Source organism: Haplochromis burtoni, unplaced genomic scaffold (assembly GCF_018398535.1).
Source record: "Haplochromis burtoni strain Fernald_Lab_line unplaced genomic scaffold, NCSU_Asbu1 Contig_81, whole genome shotgun sequence".
NCBI lineage: Eukaryota > Metazoa > Chordata > Actinopteri > Cichliformes > Cichlidae > Haplochromis > Haplochromis burtoni.
The window spans coordinates 1417365-1438647 of NW_024582442.1; the positions used below are offsets into that span (position 1 = coordinate 1417365).

Below are 21283 nucleotides of genomic sequence, written 5' to 3' on the forward strand. Positions count from 1 at the left end.
CCCCCCCCCCTTCTAGGTATACGTCTGCAAAGTCCTACTTGCATTTATACCACACACCCCTTTCTTGTTGTTTGCATGGTCCCCTCTTCCTCTCCTTGTTATCAGATTGTCAGACTCTCTCAAATGTATCAGGACCTGGGCCCGATCCTCAATGAAGCCTTTCCCAAACATCAGCTTCAGGCCTAGCTCTTTGCAATCATTATTAAACTTTTGTCATCCACATCTGTGGTCGGGGTCCTTGCTAGTGAACTGTCAGTTGGTATAAAGATGCTGATTATCTGAGTCAATGAACATAATTGTTGTCTCTTTTTGGTTCAAAATTACAGAAAATAGCTATAATAGCTATTAATAGTTGGGTTTGTATAAGGGAACTATTTGTAGGCAGTGTCCAGCATTAAACCTCCCACAACAATGACAAGCCATCTGTTTTTGAACAATACCCTTCAGCACTTTACAAGAATACATGTAAATCAATAGTAAAATTATTCATCTTTTGCAGTCAAATCAATAACAAGAACAGCAAGAAGTTTTTTTTCTTTAGAGGACATTAAATGGATTTAGCCCTAATAGAATTCTCCATCTGCAGAGAGGATCCATAGAGAAATATCAGTTATAACTTAACAGTAGGCGTACAGCAGCTATGAGGATGATGATGGCCTACAATGAACCTGTGGTTATAAAACAGCCTTTGGATGATAAAAACCAAACAGCCTCTTGGGTGTTGCAGCTATGAGGCTTCCGAGCCAACCATGTTGGCTTTACTAACGCTAAGAGCCAAAGCTTGTCAAATTTGATTCAGTTCATGCAGATGAGGACATATTCAGATTCCCTGTGGTTGCTGAATGCCTGTCCTATATACAGTATCTTGTAGCTCATGTGTTGACATGTAGTGAAACTTATGCCTTCATAAAACAGCTCTCAACAGGACTGAGGTTTGTACATTATCAAAGGTAATCAGTATCATTCTTGCAATTCTGAAACCATTCTGAAATGTGAGACTATCAACAACATCAAAGGGAGGGAGTCGAAACAGAGCTGTCAGATAGGATGTGAAGGAGAAATCAATTATTTCTTTGCATATCAGAGGCTTTTACCTCCTCTCTCAAACTTTCAAACCTCCATTTGACAAATCTATTTAGCATTACATAAACATTATAGCTCTGTATACACACTGTAACCGGGATCTTGACAGGGAATAGGAAGGATAGGCACCAGGGACATAAGCCAGACAGACATGGAGGTTTGGCATGGAGTATTTTCTCTCAGCCTGTAAACATGGCTCTAGCTGGAGGACCCAGTTCTTTGACAGGTTGGCATTACAAATTCGCCCCAACCCTCTGGATTACCACAACTACTCATTTGTCTTTCATTGTCAGTATTCCGTCAAGCCAGTTTCCCCTATTTCCATAAAAGCCTTAGAACATTTTATAATACAACCATCTTATATTCCTAACTTCAGTTTCTTTAATCTATTTTCTATCAATTTTCACTGGCTACAGGAAAGATGGCCACAAAGTTACACCACCAAAATTGGACTCTTTTTGACTCATACATTTCATACTTATTTGGAGACATGTCTGTTTGGAGACAAGTATGTCTTGCATATGATAAAAGACTAAGTGTTGATCTATTGGTATCGGCATTTAAAATGACTGATGAATGAAAATTTAAAAAGTAAAGATGAGTTGGTAGAAACACCATTCAACCACGTTATTAGTGCTGACGTTGCAGAGTCTTTCCACCAGGGGGTACTCTGCAACTTGCCTGGTATGCTACTGTATAAACACAACAACCAGCTGAGCAGAGTCAAGCAGAGTGTAAACAAGTAAATAAATAACTACACATAACAAATGTTACAAAAATCTGTTTATGTTTTAAACAAATAAAATATCACCCGATGTGTTAGAATCACCCAATACTGATATCAGCCTTAAAACTCCGGCCTTACAGTACATATCCATTTGGCTCTAGATATGATTTACAAGAACCCAAACCAAGGACATCTGTACATGCTTGGTAATGCAGGATATTACACACATTTGTCTCTTTAAAGGGAAAAGTAATGACATCTTTTTGTGGGGAAAAACAAATTGTAGTTTGAAGACTAAATTAGCACCTTCTACTCCAATCTGGGATCATACTTTAAATCATCAAACATAATTATAAAGTCAGTTAGACAGATTTAAAAAAAAAAAAACTGACAATTTTTCTGCACAGGAAAAAAAAAATCTTGTGGAGGTGTCTGGCAAGCTGTCAGCTTGTGCAAGCTCCTGGCCTATGGCAGTGTAGAAATTTGCATTTGGCTCAAAGGAGGCCTGAAACATCAAAGTCTCTCTGATGCACCACTTGATGCTGCACAAAGGGACAGGTGAAGAAAAACAAGTCGACACAAGAAAGCACTGAACTACTGTACCCAGAATGCACTGGTTCCTAAAATAAAAGTGGGACACATCAGTGCACTGACAGAAACAACAAAATGCCACACCGTGCTTGAACAAAAGCAGAGACAAAGGTTATGTTTCTACATTACGACTCTCAGTAAGCACTGATATTTTTGTATTTTCACTCTGTGGAATTTTGTATAACATCTGTAAACAGTTGAGACAGTTTGTGACAGTCAAAGCAAGAGGCTTGAATAAAAAATATGACAGGCTAAATAAGGAGCCGTGGGAATCGGTAGCATGTGATTCCGAAACTGTCAAAACTGTTTCTGATGGCAACTGACTGCTTTACTTATCTACTTTAAGAAATCACAGATTCTTTAGCATTTTAAAGTTTGGTGGATGGTGTAACATTTCAAATCCCTGCTGACAATATTTAAGCTTCCCCTTTCCTTTGACTTATTACTTCATTAAACTTAGATACTACCCATGCAAGCGCCCGTATTACCTAGCAGCAGCCCCTGAATGATTAGACCAGTAATATCAGATTTACCCAGCCAGACACATAGAAACCCAGGGTAATCACCAAACTTAGTTTACTTGACTATGACTAGATGATGCCTGCTGGGTGTTGGCTCCTGCTGTGTTTAAAATACATCCTCAGACCGCTGTGCTTTGAACCACATATTCTCTGACGCTAATTTTGCAAACAGTGCCACATGTTCTAAAGTTCATCCACTAATTGACCTTGAAATAATTTGGCAAGCTGGGACACAATGACCAGTTGTTTGAGCACACAGAGTGCCACTACCCTAATGTAAAAAGAAGACAAATGAAGAGTTTGAACACCTGCACTCGCTGAATAAACTTTGAAAACATGTTGCAGGCTCTCTCACCATAAATCAGTCCAAGAAAACATTTCCAAACTTTTCACAGTTCATTGTCAAGCCAGCACTGCATTCACACGTCTGCTTTCCTAATCCTTCACTGTTCCTCTTATTTATGTGACTTTGGCTTATGTGGTAAAGGGCTTGGTACAATTGAAATAAAGAACCATCCTGAACTACACCTGTACGATTTGTTGAATTATGACATTATGAACTTGTAAAGCTTTACCTCTCTCCCTTCCTCCCTCTGTCCCTCTCTCTCTCTCTCTCTCTCTCTCTCTCTCTCTCTCTCTCTCTCTCTCAAAATCTAATACTCTCCACTGAGGCTCTCATGTAGAAAACCATTCAGCGTTTCATAGCAATCAAACCTGGCTCGTGAGCAATTACTTCTGATCGCAGCCCAGTTGGCCTGGACGCTGTTTATCCATGTCGCCATGGGAATTCATTGGGCAAAACTCAGACAGCTGAGGGAGGGGGTGGGGGTATTTCTTTTTCAAATGCAATGTGCCATTGCCAGTATGTATGCCTCCCCAAAGACGCTTTCACGATGGCTCAATGCTCGTTTTAATTAACACATAAGCCTGCTGATGTTAATTAAAAAAGAAGACAGACAATTCCCCATCAGGAGAAGATCGCAAAAAATGAGGGAGGAGGGGAGATGTGTAGGTGAACACGCAGTGAGATGCGATGACAGTGCTTGGCACTTATTCATCTGAGACTTCGTGTTGCCCTCTTTAAAACATATGCAACTGGTAAATCAAGCTGAGTGTATCAAACAGACTTTTTATAGAAAAACTTGTATAAGAGTATAATCTGCAGTTAGATGTTTAATAAGAAAGTTCCAGGAACAATTGTTACACCTAACGTATATATCATGTCATGCAGTCACTTCATGTGTTACTTACTTCATAGGCTTGAACAGTGCTTGTCCATAGTTCTGGAAAGTCATGATCAGCTTCAGCTGAGTGCCTCCAGATTTCATGGCTGGGAGGAAACAAAATGAGCTGTTAGATCAGCATCTAAACTAAACTGTCTGAGGCATAAGCATACATGCACAAACACATGGATGCACTCAAAAAAAAAACAAACAAAACAAAACATGCACAGCTGTTTTGTTATTTGCCATTATGGAAAAATGCAATTTTGCATGAATGCATAATAGAACTATCACATCTGCTGGCCAATTTCCTAGACACTGTAAATGCAATCGTGCCAGTCAGGAGCTGGGTGTGACCGAGAGCAAAAAGTGGCCTGAAGAGCATCTGCTAAAAACTCTGGCTAGTTCTGGATTTAACAGAGGGTTGAACATGAAATGGACAGTTTATCTGAATGAAAAAGAGCGACTGTGTGTTCTCGCAGCATGCATGCAACTTTAGAAGAACATGGTGCTCTGAGAATGACAAAATATCAGTGATTGTGGAAAAGAAGCCCCTTCAATTTTAGTACATAAAGTTCACACACGCTGCCTCAACAGGAGCACATTGCTGAGAATATTTTAGGCACATAGCACATTATTATGGTTTGACTCCAGGATGCCTGAACCTGTTGTTCCATTTCAATCGACCCCTCACTATCTGTCCGTTTGTCCAATAAAGTGACCTAAATGTAGACTTCCATCCATGCGTGTTTAGCTACAAGCTACATAATATAAGAAACATGAGTCTCACCAGATGTTTGTCTGTAAGCCTTCATGAATTGAACACATTGTCAGCAAGTTTCTTGTGCACACTGGATTCACTGTAGCGACTTCCTTTTTCATTCAGACAAATTAACCTCCTGTACTCAGGGAGATGAGCCAGGGCATATGTCACTGACTATCAGTCATGTCCATGGTGTCTCCCAGAGGGTGATGGAGGCTCACTGTGAGATTCCCGCTTTCCTTCGACTCAAACAAAGAGACCGCCAGGCCTGCCCAACTGCTTTGTGTTTCTGTCACAATGGACAAGCTTTCGGGTATTTGCCCATTTATTACAGCGCATTAACTTGATCATATTACACAACACAGCACTTCTGCCTAACCCCAATATCCACATAAGCCCCCTGTAGTGGACCCACTTACTGACTGGATTGCTGGCTGAGTAGCTGACTGCACTCTACCCTTCTGCACCGAGCTGTCTTTTGTCTTCATTGACTCTCTTGTTGTTTCTCTCAGAGCTCTCACGGTGTGTTCCTCTGCTTTCCCCCCCTCTCTTTTTAGTTGGATATGTCATCCTTGTATTCACATTCTCTCTGTTATGCTCTGTCTGTCTGAATTCATCATACTCAGTGCTGGCAAGCCTCTCCATTTACCATGACTCATTTTCAAAAGCTTTTGGATTTTTACATACACTGTTGCACACAACAGTACAACCTACATAACCTCAGGTCAGTGCCTTTTCTTTATGACAGAGGATGAATGCTGAGTGAATGCAAAGCTAAAAAAAAATACACTGAGAGCATTTGGCCTTCACATATGACAGATTTGCTGAAGCCAGGTCAAGTGAATAGCACCCTAGAGTAATCCTCAAACTTGGTGCAGCTATACAACGGATCTAAAACCTTTAAGAGATTGCAAATGACTGAACTATGATTTAATGCCATGACCTTGAACACATAAGCCACAATTCTTGAATTCATTGCTCAGCGCAGGCCTTCATAAAAATCCACCTTCTAATCGAGAACTAGAAAAAGGTAATCCGCAGTGAAAAATCCCGCTAAAGCTTGGCTGATTGTTTCACTGGATTGTCTCTGCACTGACGTGCAATCACACATGACTTGAACAGCAACAAACCCACAACAAAACATTCTTAAGATTCTCCCATCTGTCTCAGCTGTGCCCGAGACTATGCATTTGTGTTGATCTAACCATCTAACTTGCTCTGTTTCTCCAGGAGACCACAAGTGAATCGATGTCGCTGTCTTATTCTCTACACCTTCCTGCTCGCAGGTCTTTCAGATATGCTCCAGGCCTCGCCCAACGCTCTGAGATTCCCCCTCTCATGCGGCAATGATAAATCCATCTTGCTCTCACCTGTATCACCTCATGTTACTGTGCGTATGATTTATGAGTGCAGCTGAAGACTGAACAAAAGGCCACAGCCTGCCCCAACAGAGAGACAGACACAAAGGAGGGAAGAAAGGGGGGGGGGGGGGGGGGCACTAGTGAGGAGAAAATGCTGATGAAGAAAACTTTCTAATGCTGTGTCTGATTTGTCATTTTGTTGAGACAGCTAAGTGTTTGTGCTAATTATGGGGCACAAATGTTTTAATGCATGCCTCCAGGGCGTGCACACTAACACAAACACACACACACACACGGACATATAAACACATATAGCCACACAGACATAGAGCACTGCTTCACTGCAGACAAACAGTATCTTTGTAGGTATGTCTGGCCCTGAGCAATTATATTGTCTTTTGTTGAAAAACAGAGAAGAAGGGTTAAAGGCAGAGTGAGTGCTAAAGTGAAGGAGATGTGTAGAACGAGAAATTGTGAGTGTTCTTTGAGAGAACGAGGATGTAATAATATTGAGACACCAGACAAATACAACAAGTATTGGAGGCTAAATAGGCATAAGTAACTAACATTCCCCACAAGAACAACAACAAAAACATCAGAAACACCTCGACAAAAATTTTCATCCTAAAAGGGAACAAATGGTCTCAGTTTGGGATTGTGGTCATGATTATTACTCACATTTACCCAAAGGAAGTTTGGCCACAGTGGTAACAATGTAATGCACATCTGCCTTATAACATCTGATCTCATTACATAGAGAAAACAACAACTTTTTTAGCAGCTCTTACTGTTGCGCTCATTTATAATCTGCTTTAAAAGAAAAGCATTTCCAAAAGAGAGTAATGGGTGTTTAGAAATGAAAACAATGTTGTGACATTCAGAGTTGATGGGGAGGAAGTTCTCCTCAAATGTTTCTTCCAGTTTTTCCCAGTTATTAAGCTTGTTTGATTTAAGATGAAAAAAAAAAAACCTACAACTTTTTTATTTATTATTCTTTCTCAGATAAAAAATTCCTGGTGCTCCACTTTAATTTTTAGTGACACAATGCAGATCTCAGTGAAATACTGTGATTGAATGGAACAAAAAACAAAAGGGAATTTGAATACAGCACTATCCTTCCAGTGTAAGAGTGTCAAATGAATTTCTATCAAAAATCCTGATTATATAATTGTTACACTTCAAATAATTTAGGAGTCATTACAAAAACAAGCAGGTCCAGGCACTCCACTTTTTACAGTTTTCAAATTTTATGCCAAAGTTTTTGTTTTTGTTCATGCCAAGGTGAAAAAGCCTTCCCAAGTTGCATTTTTCACACATTAGTATAACATTGAACCTTGAGTATAATTAGGGAAAATATCTTTAAGTTAGTTGGGACATTGCTGCTGTAGGCCAAAATGACAGGACAGAATCTAACAGTTAGAAATTGATCAACACAGACCAGATAAAAGAGTTTAACTGCAGACCCCATCAAATCCTCAACTTCACACACCCACACATACACCTTTTCAGCATAGCTGACTGACTCACCTACGCTGGTGATCCTTTGTGTGACCAGGTCCTTCAGCAGGGCATCCAGCACAGGGCTGTGTCGGGAGTAGAGCTCATAGCGGTTGATCCCGATGTGGAATCGCAGCCAGTTGGGGTAGGATTCTGCTGTCACCTCTTCAGTTGGAGAGAACTCCTCTTCGTCTTCGTTTCCGTCCTCATTGTGCCTGACAAGCAAGTGAGGAGAAGAGTGGGAAGGTATAAGTGATGGTGAAGGAGTAGACAAAGAACAATACAAGCTTATAACAGATGGTTTTGAAAAAACAAACTACAAAAAGCAAAATGCTGCCTGGCTGGCTATGGATAATCCAAGACAATGAAAAGAAAACAAAATCCAGCATGATGGAAAGCAGAGGCCAAGTTGGGTGCTCAAACAAAGAAAATAGATAGAGAGAGAGAGGTGAAGACTGATAAGGAAATAAAATAGATTTGTTGTTCTGAATGGACATGATAGAATAGAACAGGAGTGATTTTAAACCTTATATAAAAGTAAAAGACCTGGGTGACAAAATGACTTCTTAATAGAGCAAACATGTTGAAGTCAGAGCACTCTAGCTGTTCATGGACTCGTTTAAATCACACAAGTTTAATTTAAATCTCGTCGGCTTACCATCCCTGGTTCCCTGTTGCTCTGGGATAAAACCTGATGTCGTTGTTGACGTTAAACAAAGTGTCATCGTCCGTGAGAGGCGGAAGCTCAACCTTGTATAAAGGATGCTCAAACAGGCGAGAAAGTCGTGAGACAGCACGGGAAGGGACGATCCGACCCCCGCTTGCGTCTCCCATCAGCGGCTTGTGGTCATCTGCCTTCCCCGCCGACGTTTTCATCCGCCGGAAAGAGTCCGCCCTGTCCCCGGCGGTGGTGATCTTTTCCAGGGAATGCGATGTGAGGTTGGAGCTCGGCTCGTTGCTGAAATCCTGCAGGATTCGCAGCGTGTGCTTATTAGGCCAGCCGGCTTCAGCCGCCGTCCTGCCTCGCTGCTTCCCCCAGCCTTGCGACTCCCCGCCCGTGTGGTGTGCGCACTGGCAGCCGCCGTCCCCGCTCTCCGCTCCCGTCGCCCGCTTCTCTAGTTTTGGTAACAAGTCTATCATGATGTGCATGGTGCACGCAACCAAAAACACCATAAGTATCAAGACTCTGAATTTGCGAAACAAGATCATGTTTAGCCTCTATAAATATATATTTTATAGCAAGCTTTAAGCGCACCTTAGCTACAGCACCGACATTGGTGTCTAACACTGTTTTCTGAGGACGAGACAACGATGTTACTTTGGGAATTCTCTATGATCGCTCCACACATAATGAGCGTCAGCCTATGTTTAAAAAGCCCATTTTATGTGCGGTGTTTAATATTTAAAATAGTCCCAACGATTCATTCCCAGACAGGTGGAAAGACCAAGACATTGTAAAAACCCGGACACTTTGCTGGCTCAGGAAGTGCTCTTCATTCATTGCCTTGTTGAGCAGGATAGCCTATAGTGTCAGGAGGACGAGTGACTAAATAAATCTCACTGAAGATGTATCTTAGGCTAAGAGAAGGGAGTGGGGTCCTGCTAAAAGCATCAATAGTCTTCTTCAAATCTGCTTCCCTGTGTCGCTGCCAGCACGGAGTGAGATGTCAACCGCGTCATAACTGTCTTCAGAGGAAAGTAACAGGATGACACTGATATAACGTAGTCCACAAAAGCACAGGTTTCCTAACATTTACGATCAATTTATAAACAGAAAGAGGAATAATAATAAAAATAATAATAATAATAAAAAAAACCCCCAAATAACAGGTGATCCGCTGCAAGATGCCTGGATGCTGCCCCGCTTCTTCACAAAGCTGCTGCTGTCTGCAAACGTCGCTGAAGTCAAATCAGAGACTGGCTTGGCAGGCTGACCGGCAGGTGTGTGGGATCCTGGTTGTGATTTCTTCTCTCAGCACTGCCTTGTCTTCCTTCCAAGTGTCCATCCAGAGTGGGTGTGTTAAATATTATGATCGAAGCCCTCTGAGCCCAACCTCGGTGGCGTCATGAGGAAGAGATTGGCTGCGTCTGCACATACAAGTAGCACTAGTGACATGAAAGGCGAGCTTCGGGGATAAAAAGCTGTATGCTGAAACCCTGTAAGGCTGCAAGTCCCCCGCACACAGCCAGAGGGCGTTGGAACTACCTGAAACATTGTGCATCCTATATCACACGGAGGGCAATGGGTATGTATTCCTACTGCATGTGCTTGATGTGTTCTTTTAGATCATTATCAAAATAAGGAATTGGGTAAATTAAACTGGGACATTCAATAGAGGGATGAAGGAACGAGTGTTTTAGACAAAAATTATTCGAACTGAAGAAATACAAGAAATTAATTTTAATTGTGAATTAGCCATGACTATTATTGTTGTTATTGTTGAGGTGGTAGCGGGTGAGTCCTTTCTATTTCTTATAAAATTTATAGAAACATGGAAAATTGTCATTTAGGTCAGAAGTCTTTCAGTGGCATTGTTACAGTCAAGAAAAGGTGCTTGTAAATTCCTGCTTTGACATCCAAGAGTCACAGGGTAATATGGAGCTGGAGCGGTGTCCATGGAAACCTTAATTGAAGCGTGAGCATAAAGTCGTCATTTACTGTAACTCTGTTTTTGGTTACTGGCATCAGAGGAAAAAAATAAATCCAACCCAAAATGCTTCCTCGAAATTCTGTTTCAGAAGGAAATGTACTTCCCACATAATAAAAGTCACATAATGCCCAAATGTGTTGGCATATTTATCAAGCTATCATCTTGTTTATTTCTTTTTAAATGCGCTTGGACATTTGGAGTCTTTGACAGCATGTTGCTTTTGAAGCAAACAGCAAGTAGCAAGTAATAGCTTGTTTGTCAGGATTTTTACATTCTACTATATATAAATAAAATCACAAGAAAGAAATAATCGCTGCACAGAGCTGCAGACGTTTTAGGCTTTCAAATTACATGGATTGTTTGTTTGATTATCAGAAATCTATTTTAATGCATATTTAGGTACATGTAAGCCACACGAATCATGAATCAAAAGGAAATTAACTAGATTTCCACTTGGTTCATCACAGGTTCTGTACAGATCAGTGGAAGATCCCTGCTGGGTCACTCACAGATCCTCCCTTGATGACCAATGTAAATGTCTTTCTGACTTGTAATGGGGTAATTTTGAGTTGTGATGTTAAAGGATTAACCAAGCCTGTTCTTATTCCATTATGTTCCCTTAAATTCTATTTTAGAGAGCAGCAATTTTCATCCCCTGATTAATTTGTTATGTTCAAAAAGGTTTTGGTTATTTATTGTCCAGAAGTAAAAACTCACAGCTGTGGAAATTGTGCAGTGAAAACACACCAGCTGGTCTTCTCAGAGGTGATTTTTTTTTCTATTTAGTGAAACATATTTTATTTATAATTTCACAGGGACAAAAGATTTACAGCAATTTCTGCAGCTGGCACTTATATCTGGGACTAGACTTTCTCCCCAACTCCGAAGGTGCTATTGAGTTCAAATTGTAAAATCTATACTTTTTGACTGACAGAAAAAAGGGAAATATGTTCTATTTAACCTTGTTATATGATTTTAAAAAAGAAAAAAGTAAAGTCCTTAGCAGTAAAAAAAAATACACAAAGTAATAAATTGAACAAATGAAACATATTTCTTTGGCTCGTGCTTGAATGGTGTAGAAGGCTCACCAAGTGGGCTCAATTGGAAGAGCTTCATTTGGCGTGTGCCCCTCTTCCCAGAGGCACTGAGCTGGAGTTCATGCCACTGCCAGATTTGTGCATCTAAATAAAACAAGATCTTAAAGCTAACAAGCAAACAAATTGTTCCCCCAAAGCAGGCCTGCTGTCCCAGTTCATCTCATGCTCCAAACAAAACAAATTGGCACGTGCACACATGATAAGAATCCACTGAAATTAGAAAGATATTCAAATTGCAAGCAGTTTTAAAACCTAACATTATGTGGAATTATAATATCAAGAAACTAATTAAAAAGATAAAATTTCCACCTTTTTTTTTGAAGAAACAGTAATTGATGCACACTGATGTGTTATACACTAATTGGCCAAAACATTATGACCACTGGCAGGTGAAGTAAATAACACTAATTATCTCTTCATTGTTCCACCTCTTATTGGGTGGGATATAATGGGGAGCAAGTGAACATTTTTGTCATTAGAAGCAGGAAAAATGGGGAAGCATATAGATATGTATGATTTAGGGGCTAAGATGTGATGGCTAGACGACTCAGTCAGAGCATCTCTAAAACTGCAGATCTTGTGGGATGTTCCCCAATCTGCAGTGGTCAGCATCTATCAAAAGCGGTCCAAGGAAGGGACAGTGGTGAACCATGGATGGGTTCACGGGCGGGCCAAGGCTCATAGATGCATGTGGGTAGCGAAAGCTGACTCTTGTGGTCCGATCCAAAAGACTTTAGCTCAAATTGCCAAATAAAGTTATTGCTGGTTGTTGTTGTTTTTTGCTCTTTTGGAAGCAAAAGGGGAACCAGCACAACATTAGGCAGGTGATCATAATGTTATGCCTGATTGGTTCAGTATCTTAGTGTAATAAAGGAAATCCCTTTGGCTGTGTGTTTATTTGCTTTTGTGGCTGCAAAGTCCTTGTATATGATCAGAATTTGAAAACTTTGCACACAGGCACATCTTTGGTCCTTAAAGGTTCACATGTGCAGTGTATCAGCTATTTGAGACATTATCATCTTGCTTAGCAACCACCTAACAATGGGTGTTTATGTATATCTAGCTCCTAATGAAAGCACAGTATAATTTTTTACATGAACATCTAATTTCTATCCACAAAAGTTCAGTTATTCATGATATATCATGATGCCATCACGTTACCTGGCAACCATGAAGCAACAAGCTAATATTCTTTTCTTTTTTTTTTGCTTTTACGCACCTACAGCACCTACGAAAACATCTTATCATTTTACTTTCACGACAATAGCGTCTCATTTATATCCACAAAAGCCCAGTAATATGTGATACAGCTTATTATGACGTAAGTAGCAGTCAGCTACGAGCGCCCCTTGTTTTTTTGTTTTTTGCACCTAGAACATTTTACAAAAGCATTGCACCATTTTATTGTCATGGCCAACAGCAAACAATAGTCTGTGTACTGCTATATAAAACAATCCAGTTTCACAAGCACATCCAGGCTTTTGTGACATTAGTTTTCTCAAATAACTCCCAGTGATATAGTATTTAGTAATATACTTATTACAACAATAATATCATGAGATATGAGAAGGAAAGGCAAGAGGGCTGAATGACCTATAATAAGAATTAGCAGCAATTTATTCAGGTTTTCACATGGCCTATTGTGTTAGGTTATAATAGTTACATTTTTTAAGGTTCTAATACTTCATTCCTAAAGCTACTAATACTGCAGCAGTTTTTTCAGGTTACACATACGATATTTCTTGGTCCTGAGGCATCATTCCCAGTGCAGTTTCTCTGCATCTAATTTGTTTCTGGAAATAATGGTAACCTTTGACCCAAAGAAGGAAAAGTGACTGAAGATAGAGAAGTTCAGTTACATGGGGATCCGCAGTCATGCTGCATTTCATAGTGGAAGCTGGTCTTATAACATTTTGATTAGCTCTGGGATGTGAAGAATGAATCGCCTTATGTTTAAAATGAAGGAAGGGAAGGAGAGGGAGGGAACAGATGGAAAAAAAAAACCAATGCATAGTCTGGTCTAGTGGGGTCCATTGGAATCCACTGATGAATATTTTTTTTCTCTGTCTGTGTGTCTGAATATTTGACCGTAGGGCTCGGCTGTTCCTCGGGTTGGAAGTAGACTTTCCAAAGTTCAACTTGAGCTTCCAGACTATATTAACATCAAATTAATCTGGTTATTTAACAACATAGGTTTTATAACTTTAGTACTGGATGAAGGCAAAACACATTTCTGATCCATTTATATAAATATACATCTTTTTTTTTTATTACTGCTATCCATAGAAGCACAGGTAGGTCCAGTCACATATAAACCTGGTAGGCAGTTATATGAGCCTGATGATTTGTTGCACAGCTAATATCAAGATGAGGGAGAAATGGCTGTGCAAATGTCACAAGTATAGATTATAATTAGAGAATAATGTGACCAAGTAAAAGCAATAAAAGCGCTGTTTTGACAAATGGCGTGTCACTGAACACTGCTGCCAGGATAAAAGAAAGGAAGGCGTGGCTGAGGGAATCTGAACGCTACTGACAGAAATGGAAAGAGAGAAAATTATTGTGAGAGTGGGTGCTGAGTAATGGCACATTTATTCACATGACTGAAAACAGGTTGAAAATGGTCTTCTTTGGGGACATATGAGGAAAGTTGTGTGAAAAGGGCCCATTAATGAGGCTAGGCGTCTGTACTTCAGGCTAAAATAATTCCACCTACTAACTCAATAAAACTTGTTTTTGGTCAGACCCATTTTTATTAAAATTCTTTTGCTCTAACTTAGCAGTAATATATTGTTGTTGGGTGTTTGTGTGTCTGTGTCTAAGTACGTGACCTTAAACTGAACCCTTTTACATGCTTTCAATTTCAGTTACTGCACAATAATGTCAAATGGAATACAATGAATGCATTCATGTTATGGTCGTTTTAATGTGCAGGATTTCTATATAAAACATTACTCTACCACATGGGTCACATTACATCTTTCATTTGGACCCTTTGCTAATCACAGCACGCTGCAGAATTAGAATAATGAGACCACTGGTGCCATGAGCAGCTCTACAGTGGTCCCGCTGTGTTGATCTCTTTATCTCAAAGACTCACAGGGTAAAACTGAGCTCAGGGATTTTCAATTTGAAAAACACAAGGGTGTGACCTTGAAAATGAGTCATAGAAAGGATATATGTTTTGTGTGAACTGGTAGGTGTACATGGATAGATTTCCTAAAATAGACTTGACAAGGTAACAACAGCCACTGGTCCATCTGCCAGCAGAGTGATTGACCAGTGAACTCTCAACTGTCCATCGTTCATCAAAAAGTATTGTAGTTACTTAAAGTCTCACTTCATTGCCAGCTGACAGGTCTCCATTTTTTCCACTTATACTTATTAATATCAAACATACTCAGTTTTAATGATAATAGTTATTTCACATGTTTTTTAAATAATCTTTTTTTTTTAAATGTTGATTTCTTTCATTAAGTAGAAAAAGCTACCCAAACCTACCTGTTTGAAAAAGTATTTGCCCCCTAAACATAATAACTGCCTGCACCACACTTTTTAACTGTTGGTATTATATTCTTTTTATTAATAGCATGTTAATAGCAATTTTATAGATATAACTGGATTTAAAATTCAAGAAGTTAAGTGTGACAAATATGCAAAAATGCAGAAATCTAGAACGGGGCAAATAATCAACATTTCTGGTTTTGACAGGTTCTATACTCCACTGTTGGATGCTCGAATAAGGGAGAAGTAGATACTATATCATAAGCACACTTTTGCTTATCAACCTCACTTAGAGGTTCTTGAAGTGGGCACACTTCAAGGACACACTTTTTTGTAGTTTGACATCAAACATCAAGGTTAAAGTGCAGACTTTCAGTTTCAATTCAAGGTGATGAAAGGTGTGCGTGGATATCAAATGCTACGTTTCTTCCCTTGAGATGCTGTGCTAGGCTGTTACCACCGTCACCTTTGGCTGCTACTTATTCATTGGTCACTGCCTTCAGTTTTACATTTAATACTGAAAAACAAGCTCTATAGTGTTGAGATCAGGTGGGTGACTGATCAGGCTCTTGAAAAACGACTCTGTTTCTTTGCCTTGAAAAATTCTTGGGTTGGCCTTTCTTTTTTGTTATGCTGTTGGGTCATCAGTAAAAACTGCTGTCCGATCAGTCTGGCTGACTCTGAGCAGAGAGTATAGCCCTGTTCTGTAGGCCAGAATTCATTCTGCTGCTTCTCGTAGTGATGTGGTAAGCTTCAGATCATGAGCTGTTTCTCTCTGTTTTCTTCTCCATACCTTTTCTGCCATTCTGATACAAACTAATTTTGGTGCTATCTATGCAGACGCTTTAAAAGGTTTTTTTTCAGGCAACTATTCTGGCCTTCTTGTTCTTCAGTGTAAACAGTACTAATACTCAAGCTAGATGTTTTGAAGGGGTTTTTCTTAACCAGGAAAATAATTCTGTCATCATGGTCTTTCAGGCCTTTTTGATGTTACAGTAATGTACAATTGTTGTTGGCATGCACAGAAGAAAAATAACAAAACCTGGGCCTAACTGTACAAGAAATAGAAAGCCTGCTGTATTCTTTTCTTTTCAGTGGCTTGCTTAAATATTTTGCTGATGATTCAACACATTCTCTAAGTGACCACAGAGCTTTTGTCGGCTAAACCTACATTTAGGATATGAATACCAACTCTGGTGTCCTGTACTTTGCATGCCTACTATCTATCCATGACCTTGCCTGGCACACATATCAAAGTGTGCAAATAAAACTGCTGAATTTGAAACTGAATTGCTCTTTCTTGTTGGTGTACAATACCTCTGCTCTCACTGTTTGATAACTTCAACCCTACTTATTTTCATAAATAATTTAATTGAAATATTTACAACAACCTTGGCAATTAAAGACCAATTGTTGGCTGGAGTTTTCTTGACTGAAGATTATTGCAATTCTCAATGTTGTGTCCAATACCTGATTAATTACCAGGTAGAGCAGTGGTGGGCAGTTCATTTTCCACGGAGCAACATGAGACAAAAAATCCATAGTAGCAAACATTTTACCACAATTTAATTAAGATTCCCCAAAACAATCATAAACAAAATGTCCATGGTTTTGCAAAATTTCAAATACTTAACTTTATATAAAGTGCAATTTCTGTTTTTCCTTGTAGTTTAGTTACCCAGTATTTTATTTTTGTTCATTGAGAGAATATTTTTTGTTTTGGACCTGTGCTTGGACAGTCTCGGTCGTTGTGTTCTTGGGCAAGACACTTCACCCGTTGCCTACTGGTGGTGGTCAGAGGTCAGAGGGCCCGGTGGCGCCAGTGTCCGGCAGCCTCGCCTCTGTCAGTGCGCCCCAGGGTGGCTGTGGCTACAATGTAGCTTACCATCACCTGTGTGTGAATGTGTGTGTGAATGGGTGGATGACTGGATGTGTAAAGCGCCTTAGGGTCCTTAGGGACTAGTAAAGCGCTATACAAATACAGGCCATTTACCATTCTTCTTAGAAAACTCAAATTTCTGCTCTCAGGATACACACTCTCTTTAGCACTTTGCCTAGGCTGAGCCACTGGACAGGTGTTTGGTAGCCTATGTTATCATGTTTAATCTCATGCTCCTCCAAAAGCGTAACAAGCTGTCTGTAATTCAGTGCTCTTTCCCTGCTAAAGTTAACTATTTGAATTTCAACATCAACAGCATGGTTTATCTTTTTTTATACATTTTTTTAACACAACTTACACAACACCTGCAGTTGTACATTATAATGCCCCCCTCCCCCAAACAAAGCAAAGCAAAACAAAACAAAACAAAAACCAAGACATTTTTCCTTGTCAGATCTGGGAATCTATTGGTTGTAACACCTTGTAGTTTGTTCCATTTCAGGCCCAGCCTTCAGTGTCTGTTGTAGTCTCTCTTACTGAGAACATTGTTTCCAGCTCCTCCGTAATCCTCCGAAGACATCCCAGCTGTTGTCCATAGCCATGGAAAAAAATATTCAAAATTGTCTGCTTGTCCCTATCAGACCATCAGAGGATGGCTTACTGTTTTTTGTGATTCGGTGGGAAATCACCTAAGCTGGTCTCGAGTGCTCCATCCCTCAATGTGGAAAGCTTTGATAGGAAAGGTTCTTGTATTTTTCTGTTTGTTTATTCTCAGAATGACCATTCAAACTGTAATCCTGAAACACAGCAATCTGCTCTGCACAAACTAAGCACAGTTATTTACGCTTGTATCCTAATTTTTCATTGACCTAATGTGGGCCGGGCAGGGACAAACAAAGGGGCGGATGTGGCCCAGAGTCTGTACAATGCCAAGATCTGAGATAGAAGATAATCTTTCCTCTATTGACGTCAAGTGCCTGAAGAGAAGCAGACTAATGACAATGAAGGCCACGTCTCATTATAACGTTTGACAGTGTTTGTTCTCTTGGTGTGCAGAGGTCAGATTTCACCCTTTTTGTCTCTTTGTGTGTGTGTGTGCGCATACTTTTGTTTATGAATCCTATTTCTCACCACAAAGAAATGAGAGCATTATTAGAAGCTTTATTAAGCTTCTAATAAAAAAAAAAAAATGAACACATAGTAAAAAGATTTCCATTCAACTCACTGGTTATTGTGCTTATCACAGAGACTAGTTTTGTGTCTTTGCACTTGAGGACATAGGAGAATGTGATTTATTGTTGTTGCAGCTGTGGCTTTTTTATAATGCATATTGTTAACATAAAAATAACAATCACTGAAAATCACATTCAGTAGCTTGGAAGGTTAAATTAACACCTTGTCCAAAGCTGTGACAACAATGTCCTAACAATGAAAGAGGACAGGCCTGTGACTGCTGACTGTAGCAAGCACAGGCTTATATTTCAGCGAGGTTATTGGTTAGCTATGTAGCAGTGGTAATATGCTGTCATATTAGCTCTCTGGACATTGGGATGTGATGCCTCAGAGGGATATCGCGGGGCTGTATCTCCTCCAGCAGGGCTGAAGCTGGATCGCTGTTCAACCAGACAAAAGTAACGCGCACAAGTGAATAATGATGATATTGTTAGTGAAGTGTCACTTCAAATAATATATTTTTGTTTATAGCTTTGGATATTGCCTTTAGTTTGCCAAACAAACGCCTTGGAGTCACACTACTTCAGCCTTGGTTTAGGATACAGTGGAGAGAGAATCAAGCGCATTGAAGAGAAAGATAAATTGCTCCCTGTGGCCAGCAAGAAAATTGTTGTCAGATCGATGTCAATGTAAGATACAGGTAATTAATGGATCAATGCATTATAGAGTGTGCAGCCCCAGATATTGGGGACATGGTCTAATCAAAGGCTACTGAGGTCCTATACTTAAGGTAGCGGTGCTAATTTCAAGGTACAGGACCACAAAGTACTATATTTGACTGCTGTTTCCCAACCTCTGCAGGAAGTCCGCAGTCTCCAAAAGAAAAACAGCAAAAGCAGTTGTTTCAGAAAGGGCCTCAAATCGTGGTGGCAGTTCTGGGTGTAACTTGTTTCACACATGACCGCGAACCTTAACCAAATGTTTATCATTGCAAGAATAATGATGAAAATCCATAATAAAATGCCAGTTTTGCTTTCCTATGCAAATACCAATTTTACCCAAACATATGATGTTTCCCCTCACATAAAAAAACAAAAACAAAAAACCTTTCATTATCTAAATCAGTGACAGTGTGATACATAAGTGTGCCATCATAAGATGAATGTATTTTCAGCTGTCATTTGTAATGCTCTATGTCACTCTAAGAGGAATTTAAGTAAATTAATTTCATGCAATATGAAGCTCTTGTTTAAATCCTTCTGTCACTATAGTTTTAGAGAAAATTGTATAATTTGTGTAATTTTTAAGCAAACAAGACCAGACACTGATTGTTTTGCCATTCTCACAACCAGCTGTGGAGATAGAACTAAAGACTTGGTCAGCCCACATTTGCCAGGCTGAAAGCAAGCGAGTAGAAATGACCCTGTCTGGTAGGCAGGGTAAACATGGACAAACTGTTGTATAGTATGATTTCCCCTTTGAAATGATCTTCAGAACAGGACAGTAATATCTGGTGTCACACCCCTGCACACCCATCCTATCGTTTATAATGACTCAATAGTAAATGTATACAGATTTTTACACTCCCAAGAGATTAGGAAGCAGGGTCTCACAATATTTCCAAACTATTGCTGAATTTTATTTCAAATTTGAAGATGACTCTAAAAATGGTGGTAAAAACCATTATAAATGTTTGCAATTTAAAATTTTGCTACATGGATCAACAAGATGACAAAGAAACAAACTTATATCATAATTTATCATAAAATCATTAAATTGATGCGGTGTGTTGTGCTTTATAAAACAGACTTGCTATGCTCTGCCTCTTATTGGGATGACTCAGCCTGAACATTATTTTACCCACAGTGCAAGGTTAGCATGACATGTTACAGGTCACCAGGGCAACCAAGAGTCTGGTAGTACGATGATGTGGCTCTGTTCACTGTTTTGTGTATGGTAGACACTGGGGCTCACTCTCTCCTCTTGGCTCTGGCTGTTTAACAGGCTGTTTGTTACACAAGTGTTTGGCATGGCTCTAATCCCTCATGGGCCACATCCTGTTACTGCTCTGCTCCCACTCGCATGTTCACACATGGGTCATTGTAGGGCGTTGGCTAGACCTCCAAAATTTAGACGTTAAAAGTCATGGCAGACATCCAAATATAAGAAAAACAGATACGTGTGTTTCATACAAAACTCGGCTTGTCAATTGAGAATTTCCCTTTTCATGACAGTGCCACCTTGTTTGTGATGATGGCTCTCCTGTTTGTGGAAAATGTTTTTTGGCCAAGACTTTTCATCCTGGAAGCCCATAATTAGACAGCACCGGATACTGTAGAGGAAGGATGAGGTTAAAGAGTGGGAGCGAGTGGCCTGTTTTGCTTGGTGGTTTTTGTGACGAGATGCTTAATTACAGGAATGACACCCCCGCTGGACCTTGACGACACATTTCCTGTGATTAGAGGAAATGATCGGTATCGATTACAAGAGCAGAGGAAGAGTCATGTTTAATTGCATTAGAGTAATTGCATATTGATGGCTCCACTTGGCCCTATCCTGACTGCAACATGTCAGGTGTGAAACTTGTTTACACCACAATGTTCAGAAAGTTGCTTAACATGCAAACATTGTTTCCTGTAAAAAAAAGAAAGAGCAATTTGTCTCTATGTTTAATGGGAGCCTGCTAAGAAGCTAAATACTCTTTTTATCTACATTTTGCAGCTGCCACAGAGAATCCTCCTTAAGATTTTCCAAGCACAACAAATTAGGTGCAAATTTGATTAAGGTCACATTGTTTACCGGTGACCTTTGGGTTACTTTGGACAACTGTCAGTACCTATTTAAAGTTGCAATGTCAGGGCTGATTTTGTGGTTCCCTTGTGTTATGAATTCATTGATCTCTAACTTCCTTCTTGAGAAATATTGACAAAATCCTTGTGCTAACTTGTACAATATAGCTGTTCTGCTGACTCTGTTCTGCTGATGATATTTATCATCCTGCACCTAATCAGTTTTGCACTGAACTACAGAAAAGACATAATTATTAATGAAAAGAAAAACAACAGAAGACATGCTGATTAAAAACAAGCAACAACAAGCAATCACTTTTGGATGTTTCTTTGGAGCACTACTAAATAACAGTGTATTATTCATTAGAAACAATCGATTTTCACGAAGCAGGAGCACAGTTATAGACATGTTTTTGTGTATTTT

The 21283-nt window shown here is 39.7% G+C and overlaps 1 protein-coding gene across 1 annotated transcript in view; it reads right to left on the reverse strand.

Moving 5' to 3' along the window:
- fam20ca (FAM20C golgi associated secretory pathway kinase a) overlaps positions 1 to 9902 on the reverse strand; it is a 47507-nt gene extending 37605 nt beyond the window's left edge. The window contains exons 1-3 of the mRNA XM_042222220.1: positions 8425 to 9902; positions 7797 to 7981; positions 4174 to 4252 (exon numbers count right to left, since the gene is read on the reverse strand). Coding sequence (XP_042078154.1) covers positions 4174 to 4252; positions 7797 to 7981; positions 8425 to 8975 — 815 coding nt within the window. The 5' untranslated portion in view covers positions 8976 to 9902. The remainder of the gene's footprint in view (positions 1 to 4173; positions 4253 to 7796; positions 7982 to 8424) is intronic.
- Positions 9903 to 21283: the final 11381 nt, after the last annotated feature.